At 41.9% G+C, this 19,700-nt stretch overlaps 3 protein-coding genes across 3 annotated transcripts in view; 2 read left to right on the plus strand and 1 right to left on the minus strand.

The window, feature by feature from the left end:
* Positions 1–1,950: 1,950 nt before the first annotated feature.
* LOC128714756 (A disintegrin and metalloproteinase with thrombospondin motifs adt-2-like) lies at positions 1,951–5,486 on the minus strand. The gene is made up of 7 exons (XM_053809637.1): positions 5,055–5,486; positions 3,778–4,565; positions 3,556–3,684; positions 3,371–3,490; positions 3,176–3,308; positions 2,280–2,798; positions 1,951–2,214 (listed from the first exon to the last, which is right to left on the minus strand). The coding sequence occupies exons 1-7, from the start codon at positions 5,484–5,486 to the stop codon at positions 1,951–1,953; spliced, it is 2,385 nt and encodes a 794-aa protein (XP_053665612.1).
* Positions 5,487–8,781: 3,295 nt separating this feature from the next.
* LOC128715057 (uncharacterized) lies at positions 8,782–10,034 on the plus strand. Its single transcript, XM_053809939.1, has 2 exons — positions 8,782–9,007; positions 9,097–10,034. Exons 1-2 carry the CDS (start codon positions 8,782–8,784, stop codon positions 10,032–10,034), a joined length of 1,164 nt encoding a protein of 387 aa, XP_053665914.1.
* A 1,782-nt stretch (positions 10,035–11,816) lies between these two features.
* The window catches only part of LOC128716018 (protein disks lost), a 79,243-nt gene continuing 71,359 nt past the window's right edge, over positions 11,817–19,700 (plus strand). Inside the window, exon 1 of the mRNA XM_053810942.1 lies at positions 11,817–11,903. Coding sequence (XP_053666917.1) covers positions 11,817–11,903 — 87 coding nt within the window. The remainder of the gene's footprint in view (positions 11,904–19,700) is intronic.

Here is a 19,700-nt window from a genome sequence, read left to right on the forward strand (position 1 = left end):
GCTGACACGAATTCTTTCCGTCCACTGCCAGTAACGAACAAGTGAAACCAGCGGAATGGATCGACGGATGGTACTGATTATAGCGCAACGACGCGGCACAACACAACCTGCTCGTCCAATTGGCACTTGCGGAATGAATGTTTGAATGAACGACCACGACGTCGGGGGCCACTATTCATCTGGAGAAGGCGCTCCAGTGCGTCACCCATATATATGCACAGCCAGCAACAACCGAACCGCACCACTACACCGAGCCCTCAAAGACGCACGTTGCATCTCTCGTGTGGTGGGCCACGGCTCATGGCTGCGACGAATGCGGAAAATTAATGAAAACTCACGCAACGAACGAACCGCGATTCGCTCTCTCCTTCTCTCCGTCGCCCTCCTTTCTTTTACTCTCGTGTCGACAAGTGATCGTTGTTGATCAAGTGCGACCATTGGAAGTTTCGAGTTGAGTGTATTGGTGTAGTGCAAACTGCGTTTTTTGTTTACACTACCAACTGTTACTGTTATACGACGTTCTATTACCAACTGGAAAGAATTACTTAAGAAAGAGTTAACTTAAGAATTAACGTTTTTTTATTTGTTTTGTTTCGGCAACTGTTGAGTAGACTTTTCGGACCATTGTTCGGAAAATTCTCCATCTTCTGACTAAAATTCCTCAGATTTGATGATCTGAACCGAACAGATACAACGTATACGTGATCAATTTATAAACAAAAGACAGCTAATTTTGTTGATGGTTGCCGAAAAGTTTTCTGGGAAAAGTGTGTGTGGAACATTTGATGATGCGGGTTTCTTTATTAGAAGCAATAACTATCGTCATTTGCTAAATATTGCTTGACCAAGAGAGAACTATTTTTTTTTTATTGCTACCAAGAGAGAACTAATTGATCGCATTTATTAATAAACATTTATAGCCACGTTTCTTTACGTTAGTTAAACGGTTTTATCTTTGACTAAAATCTTTAGGGCTATTGCCTATATCGACGTTACGGTGTTTATATCGCACAATAGCCATAAATACATCCCATCCAGACCATTCATGATTGATTTGATCATGAAACAATTTATTTTTTATCAACACGTTATAGATTGTAACTGTACACGAACCAAGATAGGGAGGGCAGTTGGTCACATCGAATGAGTTGTCTGCAAAATGGTTGGTGGCTGAGGGCTAGTATTTTATTCTGAAAACTTATCAGGACGCATTGACGGAACAACTAGCAAGAGCAACACCAAACATAAACAACTATGACGTACAATATGTATCTTTCTGTTACGTTTGATCTATCGTCGGCCGTGACTGGTTCGATCTGATTAGTACCTGTAGGCAAAAGAATTCATCCGTATGTTGTTATCATTTACAACCGCACTGTTTCATTCCTAAATTTACACGTTCACCAAAACATCGGTATGATTTGTTTAACATTAGTTTCTAAGTGAATTATCATGTTTTGGTGCGCTAGAATATCTTAAACAAACACAAATATCACGTTTTCATTTGATGGTAACCTCCAGAGAGATGTTATAGACAAATTCTTTGGAAGATTTGAAGTCACAAAAAAGATGATTTATGATTATTTTAAGATGAAAGATGATTTATGCATTTCTTTTGATCAGTTTCAGAAGTTTTGGAATTTTGAAAATTAAAAAAGTGAAAATCAATATGTCTTAATATGAATGAATAAATCAAATAAACATAAACAACAACAAAAAATGCTTTAAAGTATGTATTTTTGTTACTTTCTTGGATTTCCTATTGCAGAGATTTTAGTGATTATGGAACTGAAAGAATATACATAATGCAAAAAGGTAACACTGAGTGCACATAATGCAGGGCAGTATTTATCATAGTGATTACTTATTTATTCGGCTATAATTAATTTGTTCAACTGAAGTAAAAATGAAGTAAAACAACTATTAAAATCTATTATTTAAAAACTGTAGTTACAATCCTTCTACGGACTGGTTTGTTTGACTCCTGACATTGCCTGACAAATCCAAATAATCCTGATCAACCCACTGATCGTCATTTGGAAGTTGCTCTGGTTTTAAGGTCCATGTACCGGTCAATGGTGTGGTATTTTTATCCAGAGAGAGATAGTTTAATATTGCACTATTAAGGAAGTGGGTATCCAGCGGCAACGCGTTCCCAGCTACCGGTATGTCGTCGGTAATAGTCCAAATAGATATTTTGGAAGTTTTGAAGTTCTGCAAGTGTGTAAAATTAAAGGCAATAGTATCATTTATCTTATGTACTGTGTGTAGTTACTTACCTCCGGCAAACAGTGATGCTGCTGGCAGTAGTACTTCGTTCCCATTTCCTGGTGACACAACGTCCCGTCGGGAAAGTATGAATCGACACCTAAATCATTCAGATCGAAACGAGGCGCGTAATATGCGTCGTTGTCGGCCCGTTTGCAGTAGATAGCACAGCTCATCCACAAACGCTTTGAATCGTACGGACCCTGAATACCACGACCTTCGGGATCCAGACGAGGGAGCAATTGGCTGAACTCTCTGCATCGTCGATTGGCGTAGAACTGAACCGGTTCGCGGTTCAAATTGCAAAGCTTCCCATCGTCACAAATCGCAATATCCAGAGCGACACCTTCGCAACCTTGATCGGTATTCACCGGTGCAGGATTATCACAGTGGCGGGTTCGTCGCTTGTATCCTTTCGATTGCTCCAAGCAGCCAGAAACACACTCTTCATCCTTCCATTCGCTCCATCCACCTGGAACAATGTAGGATGGTTTTTTCTTTTGTTTCAAGCAAATACCCCCTATACACCACTAACAAAGAAGATCATGAAAGTAAGAAAATAAGAGGGGATTAATAAAACAATGTTTAAATAATTTGTGTTCCTATTTATGTAGTAGTTAATTGATTTATGTAGTAGTTAAGTTAATTAACATCTTCAAATATGTTTCGCCAACAAGACTCTTCGCTTTAATAATTACTCAAATTTATAATTGTCTTAGCTGTTCTGAACACTTTACTTCGAAGAATGCTACAACGACCCCTGCTTCTTTGTATCATCCCAAAAGTATGCAATGCGCATTACACGCAAAATATTCAGAACAGTTCATTGGTACAAAAAATGCTTGAAGTTGGAATTGTTGTAAATTATCAAAAAAATTCCTTACCCATAACCGAATAAAAATATTACCTTATTGTCCCCACAATCAGTACCTTCCAGTGCTGGACCAGCAAAATAAAATCCAGTTCGATGAGGAGTGCGGCACCTTAAGTTCTGGCAAATTGCTGACAATTCAGAAGACGCAAGGATGGCATCCATATCGCTAGACAAAACACATCACTGTAATGCTGTAACCACTGTAATGGAACGCGACACAAAACTTACGTCAGAAGCACCTCACACTGTTTCTTAGCGGTCCAGGCCTGTCCTGGGTGATCGTAGTATTTCGTGGTATCATATTCTGTAGCTACTTTCGAATCCGTTTCGAACAGACAGCCAGCCCAACTGGAAAAAGTTATAACAAATTACAGTCAGGTATTTCCAGAATTCTATCATTTTCATATAATTACTTTAATTGTGAGATCACATCGGCACTACACGTAGACCACGTGGTTTCTCCCTGTGTTCCTCTTGAGGGAGACATTACAAATCCATCCTTTGGGCATCTATTGCCTATGGAGTCATGGTGCATTCCTAGACTAAATGGTGTCATTATTATTTCATTATTGAATTATTGATTTTCATGAAATCATTATTTGCATCACAACAATTGTATCATCTTGCAATCTTACTTGTGACCGATCTCGTGAGCTGCGATAAAGATGGATGTAAAGCCGGATGAAGGATACGGTTTGCCGAATACATTCCGCGCACCGAACTCCGCAATGACGCATGAGTACTCACTTAAACACACTCCACCGACCGTTGCCAGGCCCATGGTTCCTCCGTTACGTCGACCGTTTTCGATCGCGTAGAAATCCAACCCGGACAGGTACAATGCCATATCCCATCGGCCCCGGTTTAAGCTGTCCTGATAGGAACAGAACGAATCTAGCAGCAAATTTCGTTCCCCGTTGTAGTGTGGCATAGCAGAAGGTTGGGTACGCATGAGTTCAAGGTACACTAGCGCAATATCAATGCCTTGTCCTAGTGACGGATGATGATACAGCGCCTGGATGCCGTTGATGTACGCCAGCAGAAAGTCTCGCAACTGTGCATCGTTGTAGTTGAAGTAGGGCGCAAATGTTTTGTAGGCTGCTTCGTCAAAAAATACCGCCAGTTCTATCACTGGTTTGCCACTTCGGGACAGAGCGCTTCGATTGCGACCATCTCTGGCGTCCAGTTCTTCCAGCTCGGATGAGGAATAATTCATTTGTCCTAGTGTATCACCCAGCAGATGAATTTCGGAGTGTGTACGACGGCGAACGAGCTCATACGACACATCGGAGGAAGCTGTTGGAAGCTGAAGAGCTTTGATCAAATGTGGTCTTCGCACATATGATGACGGCGGCAAGGATAGTATATGATGATCCAAAGGAAGGATTTCTAGTGGCCCAGTTGTGTGAAATATTACACCCGCCTAAAAAGGAATATGAATAGTAAATGATAAGTTATAATCATTATCACTACGAGAAAGTGATTTTTTTTAAATAAAATGAATTTAACTAAAATAAGAGGAAATTATAGATTCACAACTTTAATTTATAGTCAAACTTGCAGCAGTAGAAGACAATACAAATTTGTAACGTGCTATGCATTATTGGTGCAGATATTTTCGACTAATTTTCCATCTTTTCCCTCGATTTTGTGCTATAAACTAACTCAGCAGTCAAATTTCCAAAAGCCGCGTATATAACAATCCGTATATAACATATACGTATATAACAAAATTTGTAACGTGCTATGCATTATTGGTGCAGATATTTTCGACTAATTTTCCATCTTTTCCCTCGATTTTGTGCTATAAACTAACTCAGCAGTCAAATTTCCAAAAGCCGCGTATATGACAATCCTGTAAATCACATCCTTTAAATGAAATCATCTTAAGCGTCTGGCGCTTTGTACTTACAAATTGATTGTCCCCCTTGCTCGAAAGAGCAGCCGTGTAGTTTTCATCATTATGCACAAAATGCTCGACGGTCTCTGGTTGATCCTTATTCAGCACTTTCGTGACACGTCCCTGCTCCGTTGAGTACACAGTCATCGGCGTAGTTAGCACCTTGTTCGGTCTAAGGTGTAGCACGAACGATTCATTCCGAAAGGGGAAACTTAAATCGAAGTCATTCACGTTCACCACGCCGTCCGGACGAACCAACTCAAGATTCACCACCTCATAGTAAGGCCAATCACTTTCCCTCTCACTGCCAAAATATTTTATACGTTCCACGCGCGAAAGTCCATCCTCGAACAGCTGTTTCATTTGTTGATCATGAGATTGAACAGCGATCGCATTAATTATCAGAACGACAACAATTCCACCGATGCACTGCGTTCGCCCCATGTTTTGCGTGGTTTACTAGCTTACGATCACTTCACAATCACGTCACACCAAACTACCGATCCGTTAGCTACCGGCGCCTGATCCCAACTGCAGGAGAAATTCTGCCCTTCCGAAGGTTTTAAATGGATTTCGGGTGGAATTTGGCATTCTGCTTGAGTGACGCAATTATACGGCTATCGTTACAACTTCCCAGCCGAGATGGCGAATGAGATCAGTGGCACAGATGCATGGTGTGGAATCGGACAGGAACGACAACGCGACAACTACACTGCGGTAGAAATTAAATGACAAAAATAAAAAAAAAACCCGCACGCACTGCTGCCACTCAACCGCGTAGCAAAACGGATGTCGTCCGAAGGAAGAGGATGGTGCGACGGGTGAAAAGGTGACTGCAATTGCGAGTACCGTGGAATGGATGTTTGCCGAAGGTATTCAAATTCAGCTCGCGATGCGGGTACCAAGCAGCGGGTGCACGTTGGTGCGAGTTGTCGGGAAGTTCTGGAGCCACCGTGCAGCTTCGATTTATCGTAATTGCATCCATTTGTATGACACGCGCTTTTGTGCGCCGGATGGTTGTGAGTGGTGTGTCAAGTGCAGTGTGTTTTTGATCCATGGCTTTTTCCGGCGCATGGATCCTTGACCTGGCAATTATCTAATTAGCAGAAGATAAAAAAAACTACTGCGGCAGTCGAATTGTCGTGTAGCATACTGGTTTACTATGTTTGTATCATTTCGTTACTGTAACCGTAAATTTATGTTGCATTCCACCATTGACGATCATGGTTGATCTAGTTGTTCAATCGGAGTATGTTGATGGGGTATCATATAAAGTGCATTATTTGTTGGAATTTGAATAACTTGCACAATATGAGTTACGAAATCCAATAATAATGACACAAACATGCAGGCTGGAATAACAATGGAGCATGCAGTGAACAGTATGTAGCTATGAGCATATTAGGGACATCAAACTAGGACGAACAACAGTAATCCCACGGAAAAAATCCTTTTCTTGTTTCCAAGTTTAATTTTAACGGTTAACGGATACAAAATATCAAAACTACATGTACAAAATATAAAAATGTTATAAAGAAATATACAACAAAATGTAAACTGTGCAAATGTTCTACAAAACTATAAGAAATAACAAAATATATTTGAAAAAATAAAGATAATCTTTATAAATTTTTACCTTCTTTTACCTATCACAATACTAATTAATGAGTAATTTAATAACAACTGTGAGTAATTTAGGGGCGTCAAACTAGGACCAACCAGGACAGTAATCACACGGGAAATAATTTTTCTTGTCTCCAAGGTTAACTTTAACGGTTAACGGAAACAAAATATTAAAACTACACGTACACAATATAAAAATGTTACAAAAAAAGATTCAACAAAATGTAAAATGTACAAATGTTAAAAAAAACTGTAAGGAATAATAAAATATATTTGCAAAAATAAAGATAAATTTTTTGAATTTTTCTTTCCAAATTATTTCGCCTATCACAATACTAATGAATGAGTCATTTATTTTTTTTACGTAATCACACTGAAAATCATTTTATTTGGTTAACTTTAAATGATCAACGAAACTCCTAGATGACGGGCTGTGATCTATCAAAACATAACTTACTCATGTTTATGAAAACCAACTCTGATGTTTAGTGATGATTTTAGCTCTGATGCTTTCTTCGGTCAGTAGATTCCCAATTTATTGATATTGAACAAGTAGAAATGAGAAAAGAATTATGTCTCTGCATGCAGAATTTAATTTTTTAATTGCAAATATCAAAAATACGTTACAATTCATTATTATAATAATTATTTTCATAACATTTTATTGTAATTCTTAAAATAAACACATAAATATTAATTTTGAATGTGCTTTATAACGTATAAATAAGTATTCGACCCCTTAATACAACATATAAATGATATTTTAGAGGATTCTCGAGGTACGCGGATTTCTCTGGAACGCATTAACCGAGTGTTGACCAGGTATTGACTGTATTTATAACAGTTTACAGCATTCAGTTTAGAATGTTACATCCCAGAATAAACCGTTTGATGCAACAGATACCAATTAAGGGATATTCCTTTTCGCACGAATTACCCAATGCCTCGCATGGTGTTCTGTACAAATAATTTGTCTTTGTCAAGATTGCAGCCTTAAATAGGGATATAAACTGAACGCATCCTATTGTAACCAATTGCTTTTCAGCACTTCATCAACGAAAGATCTCTAAGATGTTTTGTGTGGAAAGGGAAAGTGTTTGCACAAACAGTAATTAACACTGGGTAACGACTCCTTGCGAAATAAAGCGGATCGGATCTCGATCTTTCGCTTCAGTCCTATCGCCTCTTTGTCTGAAGCGTACGTAGCGGAAATATGATGTTCGCCAATGGAAATGAATCGCGATAGCAGTATTATTATTTTCTTTCATTTCTTCATCATCCCATGACAACTCAGTCGCACCCTTTTCTGCATTCAAATGCATTCGCTTCTTTGTTTGGCGGATATTCGCAACGCATGGATTTCTTTGCCCGAGCATCGCACTCCAGTTCAACAGCAGATCTGCAAAAGAGTCGCCTGTTCTTCCAACCCTGCCCCGCAGCAAGTAGTCTCCTTCTTGCGCGTCACGAACATTCCTCTCACATGTTTAATAGAACTGCAACCGGCAGAATGAGCGACCGTGCCCTCGCGACATACGATCGCGGTTAGCATATTTTTCAACGTCTGTTTCATTCCAAACCATAAACAAAACGCTACTGCCGCCTAATCGCACGCTGCTCACACCACTAACACCATCATCATCGACACTCGGGACCGTTTTCGTCGGTGGGATTTGGGAACTCCTGCTCACTGGAAGCCGCCCGCTGGTTGTAGGGGATATAAATAAATGTGTGACAAATGTATGTTTATGGTTAATTGAAGCATGCCACTCCGAGGCTCACGGCAAGAACCAGACAACATAACGACAGAGCGCAGCTATCTCGCATTTCTTCATCCTGCTTCTGTCTGTTCTCATGTTCTTGACGTGAAACGATGAAGATCAGCCCGCCCGACCGATCGAAGCTTCTTAACACCGCGCTCTTTATGACGCGCTCGGGGTTTGATTCTTGTGCTTTATGGTGTACGACTGAACGGCTTGGGTAAACAGTGCGTTAGCTTGTGGCTTAGTTTCAATTCAAATGTGCCTGCGTACGGATCGCACGCGTCCAATCACACGATCCTGGTTTACTGGGCTAGTTTTGCATCGTATCGAATCGCGTTTAATAGGTAGTAGACATAATGGATGACGATTACACGTCGGTCGAAGATTATCTTAGCAACGAAGTGTTCACAACGCATACGAACGATTACGAAGATCTCCTGAGCAACACATCATTTTCGGAGGTAACTGTTCGAGATCCCGTCGAGCTGATAGTACTGTACGCCTTTAATACGGTGATCGTGGCGGCGGGAATTGTTCTTAATCTCGTACTCATAAAAGGCATTGTCGGCGCCAAAGCTAGTGGTAAGCACGCTTAATCACAAAGCATAAATAAACCGCTTACGTTGATTACACAGCCTAATCATCATTACCCGTGCGGTGTCTTCCTTCAGGGGCGCTCTGTTTTGTACTACAGATAGCGCTTGTCGATGTGTTGACTCTACTCGCAAGCAACTGGGAAATGTACTACACACTTCGGCAGACGTGGATTTTTACGAGCGAGCACTGCACATTATACAGTGGACTTGAGTCGTTCACCAGCATCGCGATCGTTTACTTCATCGTTGGACTGAATTTCCACTCCATCTCCTCATACAATCTGGCAGTAAACGTGGCCAAAAATGCACTGACCACACCGGACGCCGAAAGTGCAACCGAATCGCTGACAGAGGAAAACAGTTACGAAGTAGCAACCGACACAATCTCCCAGAAACGATCCTTAACGATCGACTACCGGTACAAGAAACGGCGCATCTGCGTACGGTTTCCGATTCTGCTCGTGTGGTTCATAGCAGCATCCGAATCATTACCACTGTTCCTGTTTGCCGATATCCTAGCGATCACACCAATGAGTGCCGGACAGCAGCCCAAACAGTATTGCACGGAACTGACCAACGGAATGGTTAATCACCACATCGTCAGCTTCTTGGTCATCGTCATTCGCATCATCTTACCGACCGTTGCACTGGTGATAACACTCATCCAGGCGGTGGTCAAGTTTTACAGAGGCAAACATTTCACCCAACCAGACGAGATTGAGGAAAATGTGGCATTTGCGCTGAAAGTATCGATCTTTCTCTCACTGTCCTATATCATATTTTCTCTACAGCGGTTATTCGGATCTGTTTTACAGGAAATTCTGTTACAGCCTGGTGTAGTACCAAAGTATCCGGGTTTTGGTCCAAGCCTTAGCCTAGCACTAATCGTACTTCACTATTCAGCTTCATTTATTCGACCGTTGGTAGTAATAGTAATGTGCAAGCAAAAGAACAATAATGTCGACATCATTTTTACATGCCAAATCAGATCAAACCAGGATGGAACGGACTAAAAGAAAAGTCGGTAATGTAAGACTCAACAAAACGCTCGATCTAGGATCAAATCTCTTCAGAGTCAGAGATCAGATGGGTCATTCAAATCGATTACCATTCATAAGGTATAGCACACCTATAGAGGAGATTGAAAATTTCAAAACCGGAGTGGTAAAGTTAATTTTTGAATTCTTTTGAGATTGAAGAGGATTGTGTTGAGGGTACTGTGTAGAGTTAATGCAGTACACAACTTAACAGGCAAAGTATTTGTAAGAAATCAAGTGTGTTTCGTGTATAATTCATTTCTTTAATTTTACAGTCTACAGTATCTAGTCAAATATAAATACAACAAGAACGATTATAAAATGAACAGAAATTGTTAAGAAACAATAGTACTATTTTGGAATCTACATTAGGATTACTTCATAAAGAATTAACATACGAAATGTTTTGCTTACAAGCAGAAATTATGCATTCTAAAGCAAAGTCATATATCGTTGTTCGTTTTAGTAGTAAAATTAACAAATAATAGTACATAACATTGGGGCGGCCCGGTGGCATGATGGTAGCGGCGCCGGTCTTCACACGAACGGACTGGACCAAAATCCCATCCGGGCCAATCCCCCGTAGCAAGGACTGAGCCATAAGTCGATACGGCCAGGCCGTTCTAACGAAAAAAAAAAAATAAATAAATAAAGTACATAACATTATCAAAATTGTAGTATCGATGTTTCCAACCGTAGTAATGCGACAAGCCTTGGGACATGCGCCAGCACATTCGAGTGAGATCAAAACGTTGAGATCGAAAATGAATTCTGCACCATTAGCATATCAACAGCGTCAACGCGTTAGAAGCATCGACGCAGTTGAATCGCCAGCCCGCCCGCGAAGCCTCCCCCGCTACGATTGAACGAAATTAAAAGAATAGTATATACCCGGCATTCCGAACGATCGGTTGTGTCTCCTTTCCTTTCCATCCTTTTTTAAAGTGAGAAGACCCGTTTGTAACTTCAATAGCTACCGATTTTTATAATAGCAAAGACACAAACCAGTACACCATCCTGCTTTTCCTGTTTCTTGTTTCCTGTTCTTGTTTCCTACATTTCGCATAGGTCCTTTTTGTTTCTAGTTTACTCACGGTGTAGAACATGTCAACACAGCCAAAGCAAACTTACAATTGCAAAACAATTACTTTACAATCATTATCAACAAGCAACAACAAACAATAAAGGTATAATTAAACCTTTAATTCTGTAATACTTTCCGTCTCTGGTCATCAAATACCAAAACTTAAACTTACATCGGTAATAACTTAAAAAAATTAAACAAAGTATGTTATTTATTATAAAAACGAAAATTACTAGCACACGTAATAAATACATGTGTTTGCTATTGGTATAATTTTTTGCTAACCAAAATTACTGCTAGAATTCTACGAAATTAAATTCAAAATATTTTCGAGCTGAACCGGTTCGATTGTTGCTTGGGAAGCGAAATGTCTACCCGAATCGGTAATCGCGGATTTTCTGCCTTCAACAGCTGTCAAACGCTGAACTGTCAAAATAGTTCTTACCAAAACGAAAAAAAACAACAATGGAAAGCCGTAACGAAATGCACATTTGTTTCGCCTGATTTTGCTTGTTTTAAAACGAAAAACAAGCTAGCCAGTGTCTTATTTCGGTTCACAAATGTCGTGAGTAAGTGTAGCATTTAACAGTGAAGTGAATGTGCGTGATAGTGCTTTGTGTGTGTGAGAGAGTGACGAAAAGCGTTTACCATAGAAGAACTCGCGGTGCATCAAAATGAATGAAGAAATTTTAAAAGAGATGGTGAAAGCCGAAATTCCTCCATTAAATGATATTCTGGAATGGTTTCTACAGTACTTTAAGGTAAGTGCCCCATGATTTTCCTTTGGCTATTGATCAAATTGTTAAAGGGGTTTGTGCATCGCAAAAAACGTAAACAAACGTTGTTTTGACAGCTAAAAACGCATGCGTTATTTTGAGTTGGGCACAGATCGTTTTACAGTACTGGTCGTTATAATATGTTTCTTTGGAAGCAGATAATTTTTTTGTGTAAACCTCCAATATTTCGTTAAATGCTTTGAGTCAGGAAGGCTAAATTTATCGCAGTACATTTTATGCGGGATCTGGCAATTAGGAATAATACTGATATTCCGTTATCAGTTTTACCGGTCGAAATGATTCAATGCAACTTTTAACCAAAAATCTGTCACAAGGCGAAAATTAGCTAAGTTTTCTGCCATTTTTTATCGGACAACAATCATAGAAAATATATTATACAGTTTATGAAAAAACAGACAAAATGTTGCAATCTTTGCAAATGAGTAAAATTAAACACACTATCTCAAGGAAAACCTCCATCAACTCAAAGCCGCTTTCCAACACGGTTTTTCTGAATCGGACGGCTAAAACACATCCAATGTATTTCGCCAGACAGCCGCCTGGCCGACCGGCGACGAATTATTGTTTTACATTGTTTAGTTGCCACAGTGTGGAAACGTGAGCGCATTCGAACTCAACAATCCGTACCGGGCATTCCGTGGGAGAAAAGCGCACAAGTTTCGATTCTCCATCCGGCAAACTCGTCGCTTCGCTCGCGGAAGAGCAGATGCTCCGGATATCTTTTTTTTTCTGTGTGCTCCGTTTCGGACCAAATGCTGGATGGTTGCAGCGAAGGAGAAATGATTACCATCAGCGTGCCCGCGTACCGCCCATGCTTGCCATGCCCAGGTTCCCGGTGCTCCGGAGCGCTTTTGCTTTTATTATGCATACTGCCCGGCGATCGTGTCTACCGATTGCAAGGACGCATGTGCAATGGCGCGCATGGCCGGCGTTTTGTCTGTCCGCTGTTGGTAGTGTGCAGGCCGCTGCACAGACAAAGCGCGACGGAGATGCAACGGAAAACACCACCAACACCAGCAAATGCCAGCACCATCACAGCGCGCAGCACAGTCTGGGCCGGGCCAGCCAGAATACCCGATACCCAGACGGTGATGGTAACGTTTCTACACCGCCAGCATCGTCGTCAAGCGTGCTCTGGGGTGCATTCGCGCGATTGCAAAACCCCAACCCACGACGAACAACTGGTTCTGGCGAAATGGCACTACGACGAAGGTCGGTTGTGTTTTGCATCGATGATAGCACCGACGCTGATCATCCCCCAAAAAACGATGCAAGATGAAAGCATTTGTGCGGTGCATAAAACCCAAGGTGGAGAGGTTCGCTTTTGCTCAACATTCGTTTGGTGACCGGGGGTTTTTCGTTCCTTTTTTTCGTTCACCTGCAGACGATCGGGTTGCAGGCAGCTTGCAAACCGATTACCGGTCCACGGATCGATTGGTTGATCCTTTGTCAAATAGCGTTCTTTCCTGCGATGCAAGCGGAGGGCATTAAACGAACGGACATCATCATAAAAAGCGTGCATCTAACGTGGCAAACGATTGTGTATGAGAAATAAGAAAGAGCTCCACCAAACTCTCGGCTGATTTGACGAGGCGGTTTCGCTATGGAGCGAACGGCGAGAACCGGAACGATGAAGTATTCCCGCACAAACGCGACACACTAGCAGGGTGGTCGCGCACTGCTCCGTTGCTGCTGGGCGACGTGACGTGATGCACATGCATTTTGTATCGTCATCCATTTGCGCGCGTCGGTACCGGGTTCGGGCTGTAGCTGCAGACGGTCGACATCGACTGAAGGCCATCGCTTGTGCTGGAAACTGAAACAATCAACAATGTTTGTAGGTTAGACTGGCACTGGTGCCGCTTGCAAATTTGCAATAGTTGCGCTACGCGCCCGGCGAGTAAGACGCAAAGGTGCACTGTACTTATTATGCTTATGGCTGCAAATGCACTCAAACAATCAAATCAAACTGTCGCCTCTGTAATTGTCCCGTTCCAGTTGTTTTTTCATCGCTGCAGGTAATCAAATTTTAGCCCACAATTACGTTCCTGTTTTGAATTTCATCAAAAAACATCAATCATTTGAAATGCTATTAGTTTGCTATGCAGCAAGTAACTGGAAAATCCTTGAGACTCCCTCGCTCTCGTCTACATTCCCAGTTATATATTCCACACCTGGAACCTTGAGCGGGGGACCCGGGAACTTCACAGTGGATTTCACTTTTGCCGATGGGTCTCTCCCTGCAACACATGCATAGTCTCTTTCTCTCTCTCTCTCTCTCTCTCTCTCTCTCTCTCTCTCTTTCTCTCTCTCGCTTCATTTTTCAATTTCCCTGGTACGCGACGGTGGCGTTTCAACATCGAAACCTTCCGGTCAGCAAAATTTTATGTGAGTCACATCGACGAAACACCGGATTCATGGTGGACGCCATCATCATCAGAACGAACTTCCCTTCCCCGACTCCATTGACACATACCGGGCAACCGGAAGTGATTTATCGATCATCAGCAACGTTGTTTGTTTCGGCGTGCTGCGATGCAGTACCATCGTCCACCCACACCCCACGCGGTAATGGGACACTTGGACATTACCCTGCACTGCACATTACGCATTATGCATGCAAAAATGCAAAACAATCTTCTTCTGCTGCGACGCTGAGTGGGAATTAATACCCATGCCCGTGGTGCGACTCCCGCCGGAAACCGACTGCAACCGAGAATGTTGTCTTCCGTGAAGGTGATTTCGATTGGTTATGGTCGGTTGCGCAAAGTATAGTGCAGACAGGCTAGTACCGGCGCAAAGGGGAAGAAGAAGAAATGTGTCGGCAGACACCGGCTCGGCCAAAGACGACGGCGACTAGCGTTCTTTTAAGGGGGTTAGCCCGGGGATCGCTCTGGATGGAAAATTACTATGCCATCCCCGACCCGCAATGGTGCTGCTTGGTCGTAAAGCAATAATGCTTTCCATGAAGCAACCAACTGATGACTGAAGTCCTTGAAATAAATTAACGTTTCGCCAATTCGTTCCATTGCTTCATGTGCAACGGTCACTGTGATGCATCCTTAACCGTCCGCTGTACTATGGTTTAATGCTTTAGTGCACTGCACAAATCATGTACGGTGGTATTGATGGGTTACATCGGTTACATGTGATATGTTAAACAGCTCAACAAATCTGTACAAGCATAAAAGCATGTTGTTGTGTTTTTTTTCACATTCTCATTTTCACATAAAAAGTTTGTACTTCGGTTGAATGTGTTCAGTTGTGTTATGGTTGTCAGACATAAGGTAACATAAGGTTATAATGTAACAGGCTCTGCTGAACCTTTTCATTTGTTTTGAGATCATTTATTGTGATGATATTTTCTTGAGCATAAATTAAATTTTCCATGCAACTTCAACGCATTTACCTCAATGGCAAAGTTATTTATCTTCTGGGTTAGCTTATTTTCTGTAAACAACATCATGGGGCCCTTTCCTATTTTTCGCTGAAAATTTCCGATATGAAAATCAAGCCTGGTTTTGGGTGTGTTGACGCACGAGAATCACCACCCTCGGTCGCGTTTAGTCGAAAACCAGAAATGAAAAATGCTCACAGTATCATAACTTTGCTGCTAAATATCCTCTGCAGTAATTAACAACCGTTGACGACGATATTCTGGCGCAGTTTTGAAACGACGATTCGATTTCAACTTCTGCTTGCTAGCTTGGTTGTGTTACAGTCGCAGCAGCTGTGGCCCGTTTTTTCCTGCGGCTAAATATAAGGATATTCGCGAAAGCCACCCTCGCTATTCTCGCACCCCAAATTGTTGATGGATACTGCTGTATTGCTCATCAAACATCACAGGACGATTCAGCCTAATGCTTCGTTCGTTCCTTCATCTGCTATCTCGCTCGCTTTCATTCGGCCGGGACACCCGTGTGCCATGGCACACGTTCAGTGTCTACCCTTATCGAAATTGCCGTTGCTATAACCGCTGTCAAATCACCCGGCCCAGGAGCGGGAAAGGAAAGGTTATTCACCTCAGTATCCAGGCCCAAAAGTACTCTCTCCCCACTAGAACCGGCCGTATCAGCCCCGACCGCGACCGGTGTGAGCAAACCCCCCAAAAAATGTGTGTGTCTGCTTTTCGTAAAAGTTTCGGAAAATTTCCACCACCTTCCAACGCTCGCTGATGCGGAGTGCGTCTGTTTGGCCGGGGCTGCTTGCCGGTTAGCTATTAGCTGGCCAAGAAAGCACCCTCGTTCGGTTAGTACATGCTGTCACCGTTATGGCGCCCATTTTGGACGAGGTTTTTCCGACGGGTTTTCCACTCAATAAGCCACCCCTAATCGAATGGCGGAGCAGACGACGAACCTTAACAACAAGCGGCAACACCACAACTACACTGTTACACGTCACCAGGCCGGGGGCCTGGTAGTAGTGGGATGAAGGTGGAAAACTGTACATAAGTGTGTATGTACTGCACAGTGTTCTGATTTTCCCTGCCAAGTTGTGTCGTGCCAGTCATATCCGGCCAGTCAGCGGAAGATCCCAAAAGGGGACGCAACGGAAAGACTTAAAATGTAATATAGAGGAGGCTTGTCGGACAGTAACGTAGAACGACCGAACGAGCGCCGGGTTCGTTTCGCGTTTTGGCGTTTGTGCGAAGGTTTTCTTCTGTCTTGCCTTCTTCGCGTCATTTTCATTCATCAAATTTTTGAAACACAAACGTACCAACATACTGAAGGGGACCGGCTCACACAAGAACGCACCACAGGTTAGGGCGTCCCGCGTGAACCGAAGGAAAAACGTTTTCGCTACAACTTTTGCTCATCAACCCCATGTTCTTTGCCGGCAAATAGCGCTGTTCCTTGCGGCACGGTGACACATTGGGCTCCCCAGTTGTTTCGGAAACAGTGTTTATTGCTTTTGCTAAACCTCCCGGTATGACTCATTGGAGGCGTACACGATATCGGTACACCAGGAGCAACAGAGGTGAGACGGAAAGAACGGAAAATATATTCACCATGTTTTAGAAGCACTCGTCGAGGTTGACGGTGCCGTTGGGCCGGTATCCGTTTTTTTTTATCCTTTTCCATCCCGACCCGGTTGTTGCGACACTGTGGTTGGGTGCCTTATTGAAGAATCCTGTGAAAATGTGTTTTTATTTTCAACGAGACCTACCATCCATCTCGGTTCGGGTTGGGCGATTTGCCCACCCACCGCTTCATTCGTCCGCAACGGTGTTAATGTATTGCTCTCGTTGTCCGAGGATTAAACCGATGGTGCCGAACTAACCGTACCGGCGAAAATCTGTAAACGGTAGCTTACGGATATGCTTCAGACAGCTGGATAAATGGGCACATTATGATTAAAATCAGGCTGCTTTCATCCCACGGTTATTGCTTTTCTGTTGTCTTTTCTCTTTTTTTTTTTTGGTACATATTAATCAATTCAGTATGTGTGTGTGTGTATGTGTGGTTATGCAGTGTGGAAGGTGACGCACCTGAAATATGAGTGGTTTGTCTTACAGCTGCAGGATATTTTCGGAACGTTTCCGAACGTTCACGCAGAAGTTTGCCCAAAGCCATCTTTTGGGTTTCAAAAATGTTGATGAGTGTTAATGATGTTTATTCAGTGTATTAAAAGAGGCTTTTGCTTACAGTGAGGGGATGATGATAATGAACCGGTGTCAACATTTGCTATCAAGGCATTTAAACATTTTTAAGTTGCTGATTTTTCTAGGATGCCGATCCATGTTCTAGATATTAAACTTTAACCTGCACAATAGAGTAATTCTTAAAGGTGAAAATGTTATTTTTCACACAAAATGAATATTCAAGTTAAAATATTTTAAGAAATAGGCCTATAATAGATGAATAATAGATGTAATCTTGGCATTCTGCAATGGTCTGTCGCAAGAAACGAACGATACCAAATTCCATTTGAATTTCCTCCTTCTGTGTGCAGCTACGGGTAAATGACAATCAAATGAAAGGTCCTAAGAGGTTGTTGTGCACCGAAGCGGTAAGAGATTTAATTATTGATTCTTTCGTATAGTAAGCACAATAATTTAATGTTAGTTTAGTTTACAAATTTGTTAAGTGGAGTTTTTCAGTTTACAGTTCGAAATTTAAATTTACAGAATTTGTCGGGGACCTACGAACCGATTTACTGGAAATTTTCGTATTACTTCAAAATATTCTACAATTTTTGAAATCCAATAAGTTTGACGAAACTTCACTAGGAACCGCAAACTTGGATTTTTATTTTATTTTTTTGGTATAGTTACTCGCAGTATTTTCGCAAAATGAGATTGTGGGATTCTTATACATAAAGCCATAACTTTCGGATAAATAAATTACAGTATTGACCAGTCTACATTTTAGACGCTAAGCCTAAATTATAGTTTTAATTATAATTAATAGTAATGAAAATTGTCAAAATTGTGTGTGTGTGTGCGAGTGTAATAATCCAAAACATAAGTGTTATAGGAAAAAAAATATTATTTTCAATCTTTCATATGCGGAAAATAAAAGATTTTTGTTCAATGGCGTGGTCCCTTGTAATACAGGTTGTTAAATATTTAATTATAAAGCGAGCGAAAAATAATAAATTTTACGTATTCTTTGAAGAGTATACTTTTAACTGAAAACACGTCTCCTCCAATTTATTTGCTAGTTTTCTTGTTGAAAATTCCAGAATCCCTAGCCGCTTCTAAGTGTATATTCTCCTTCCAGAAGTGTATAATTTTTTTTTTCTTACAATTGAGGTGTGATTCGTTAACGTATTTGGTATCAAAAATAGAGATTGTAAAACGTGAACTACTTTTTTTTACCTACTTTTTCATCAGCAAACCGTGTTTGTTTTGATGACTAGCATTATTCCCTGACTAACAGAACACCGTGCCGCTTTGTTCATGGTGCAAGCAGCACAAGGAAAAGTGCATCTCTACTGGAATCATTGTCATGTTCATCCCTAGATAGGGTCAAAGTACCATTAAACTAAAGCGAAACCATTTCAGTCTTGGCTGATCCGGGCTGTGCTCACAAACAAGCCTTGTTTTACGCCGGCTGGGGTCACGCAATGGTCATTTAAGCTGGGAGTGCGGCAACTAACTAATGCGAATGCAAAAGGCGACGTCCATCACCATCAGCTCGCAGACGACGGTACGACCAACCGCACTGCACTGTCTCCGCGACATCAACACCCAACACCACACCACAAAAACTGTGCTTGCGAACTGCAGTAAAATCTAAAGCAAACCTCGGAAACATAAAATTGAGCAAGAGTAAATTGGGTGTAGAATCCGGCGGGTTGAGAGTATAAGCGCGGAAAGGCAGAAAGAAGAACAGAACAGTCCATGCTACTGCTAATCAACGGAAGTGGCCCGTCAGTCGCGTTTCGCGTTATTCTGCGCGGGGTCCCTGACTCGCCGGCAACGCCAAAAGACGCATTTCCAAGAACTGGCAAGATTAATGTGTGCCGCTCACAATTTTTGCCCACAGGATGGCAATCTGGGAAGAAGAAGATGCCGCCACAACATGTTTCCTCCCCGGGGGCTATGCGAAATATGCGGCAGGACGACGAGCCCCGTGCTGCACAGTGTGCCCCTTGTATCGTTCGGCCAGTGGCGTTACGATCGTTGTTCGTTCGCCCATTCGCATCGTTCGGTTCTTCGACGAAATCGCACATCAAATGTTTCTCGTGCGATGCGATGCACCGTTCTGTGCGAAGGAAGTGGAAGTAAACAGTGAGAAACAGACAGACTGCGAACAG

This window comes from Anopheles marshallii, chromosome 3 (assembly GCF_943734725.1).
Source record: "Anopheles marshallii chromosome 3, idAnoMarsDA_429_01, whole genome shotgun sequence".
NCBI lineage: Eukaryota > Metazoa > Arthropoda > Insecta > Diptera > Culicidae > Anopheles > Anopheles marshallii.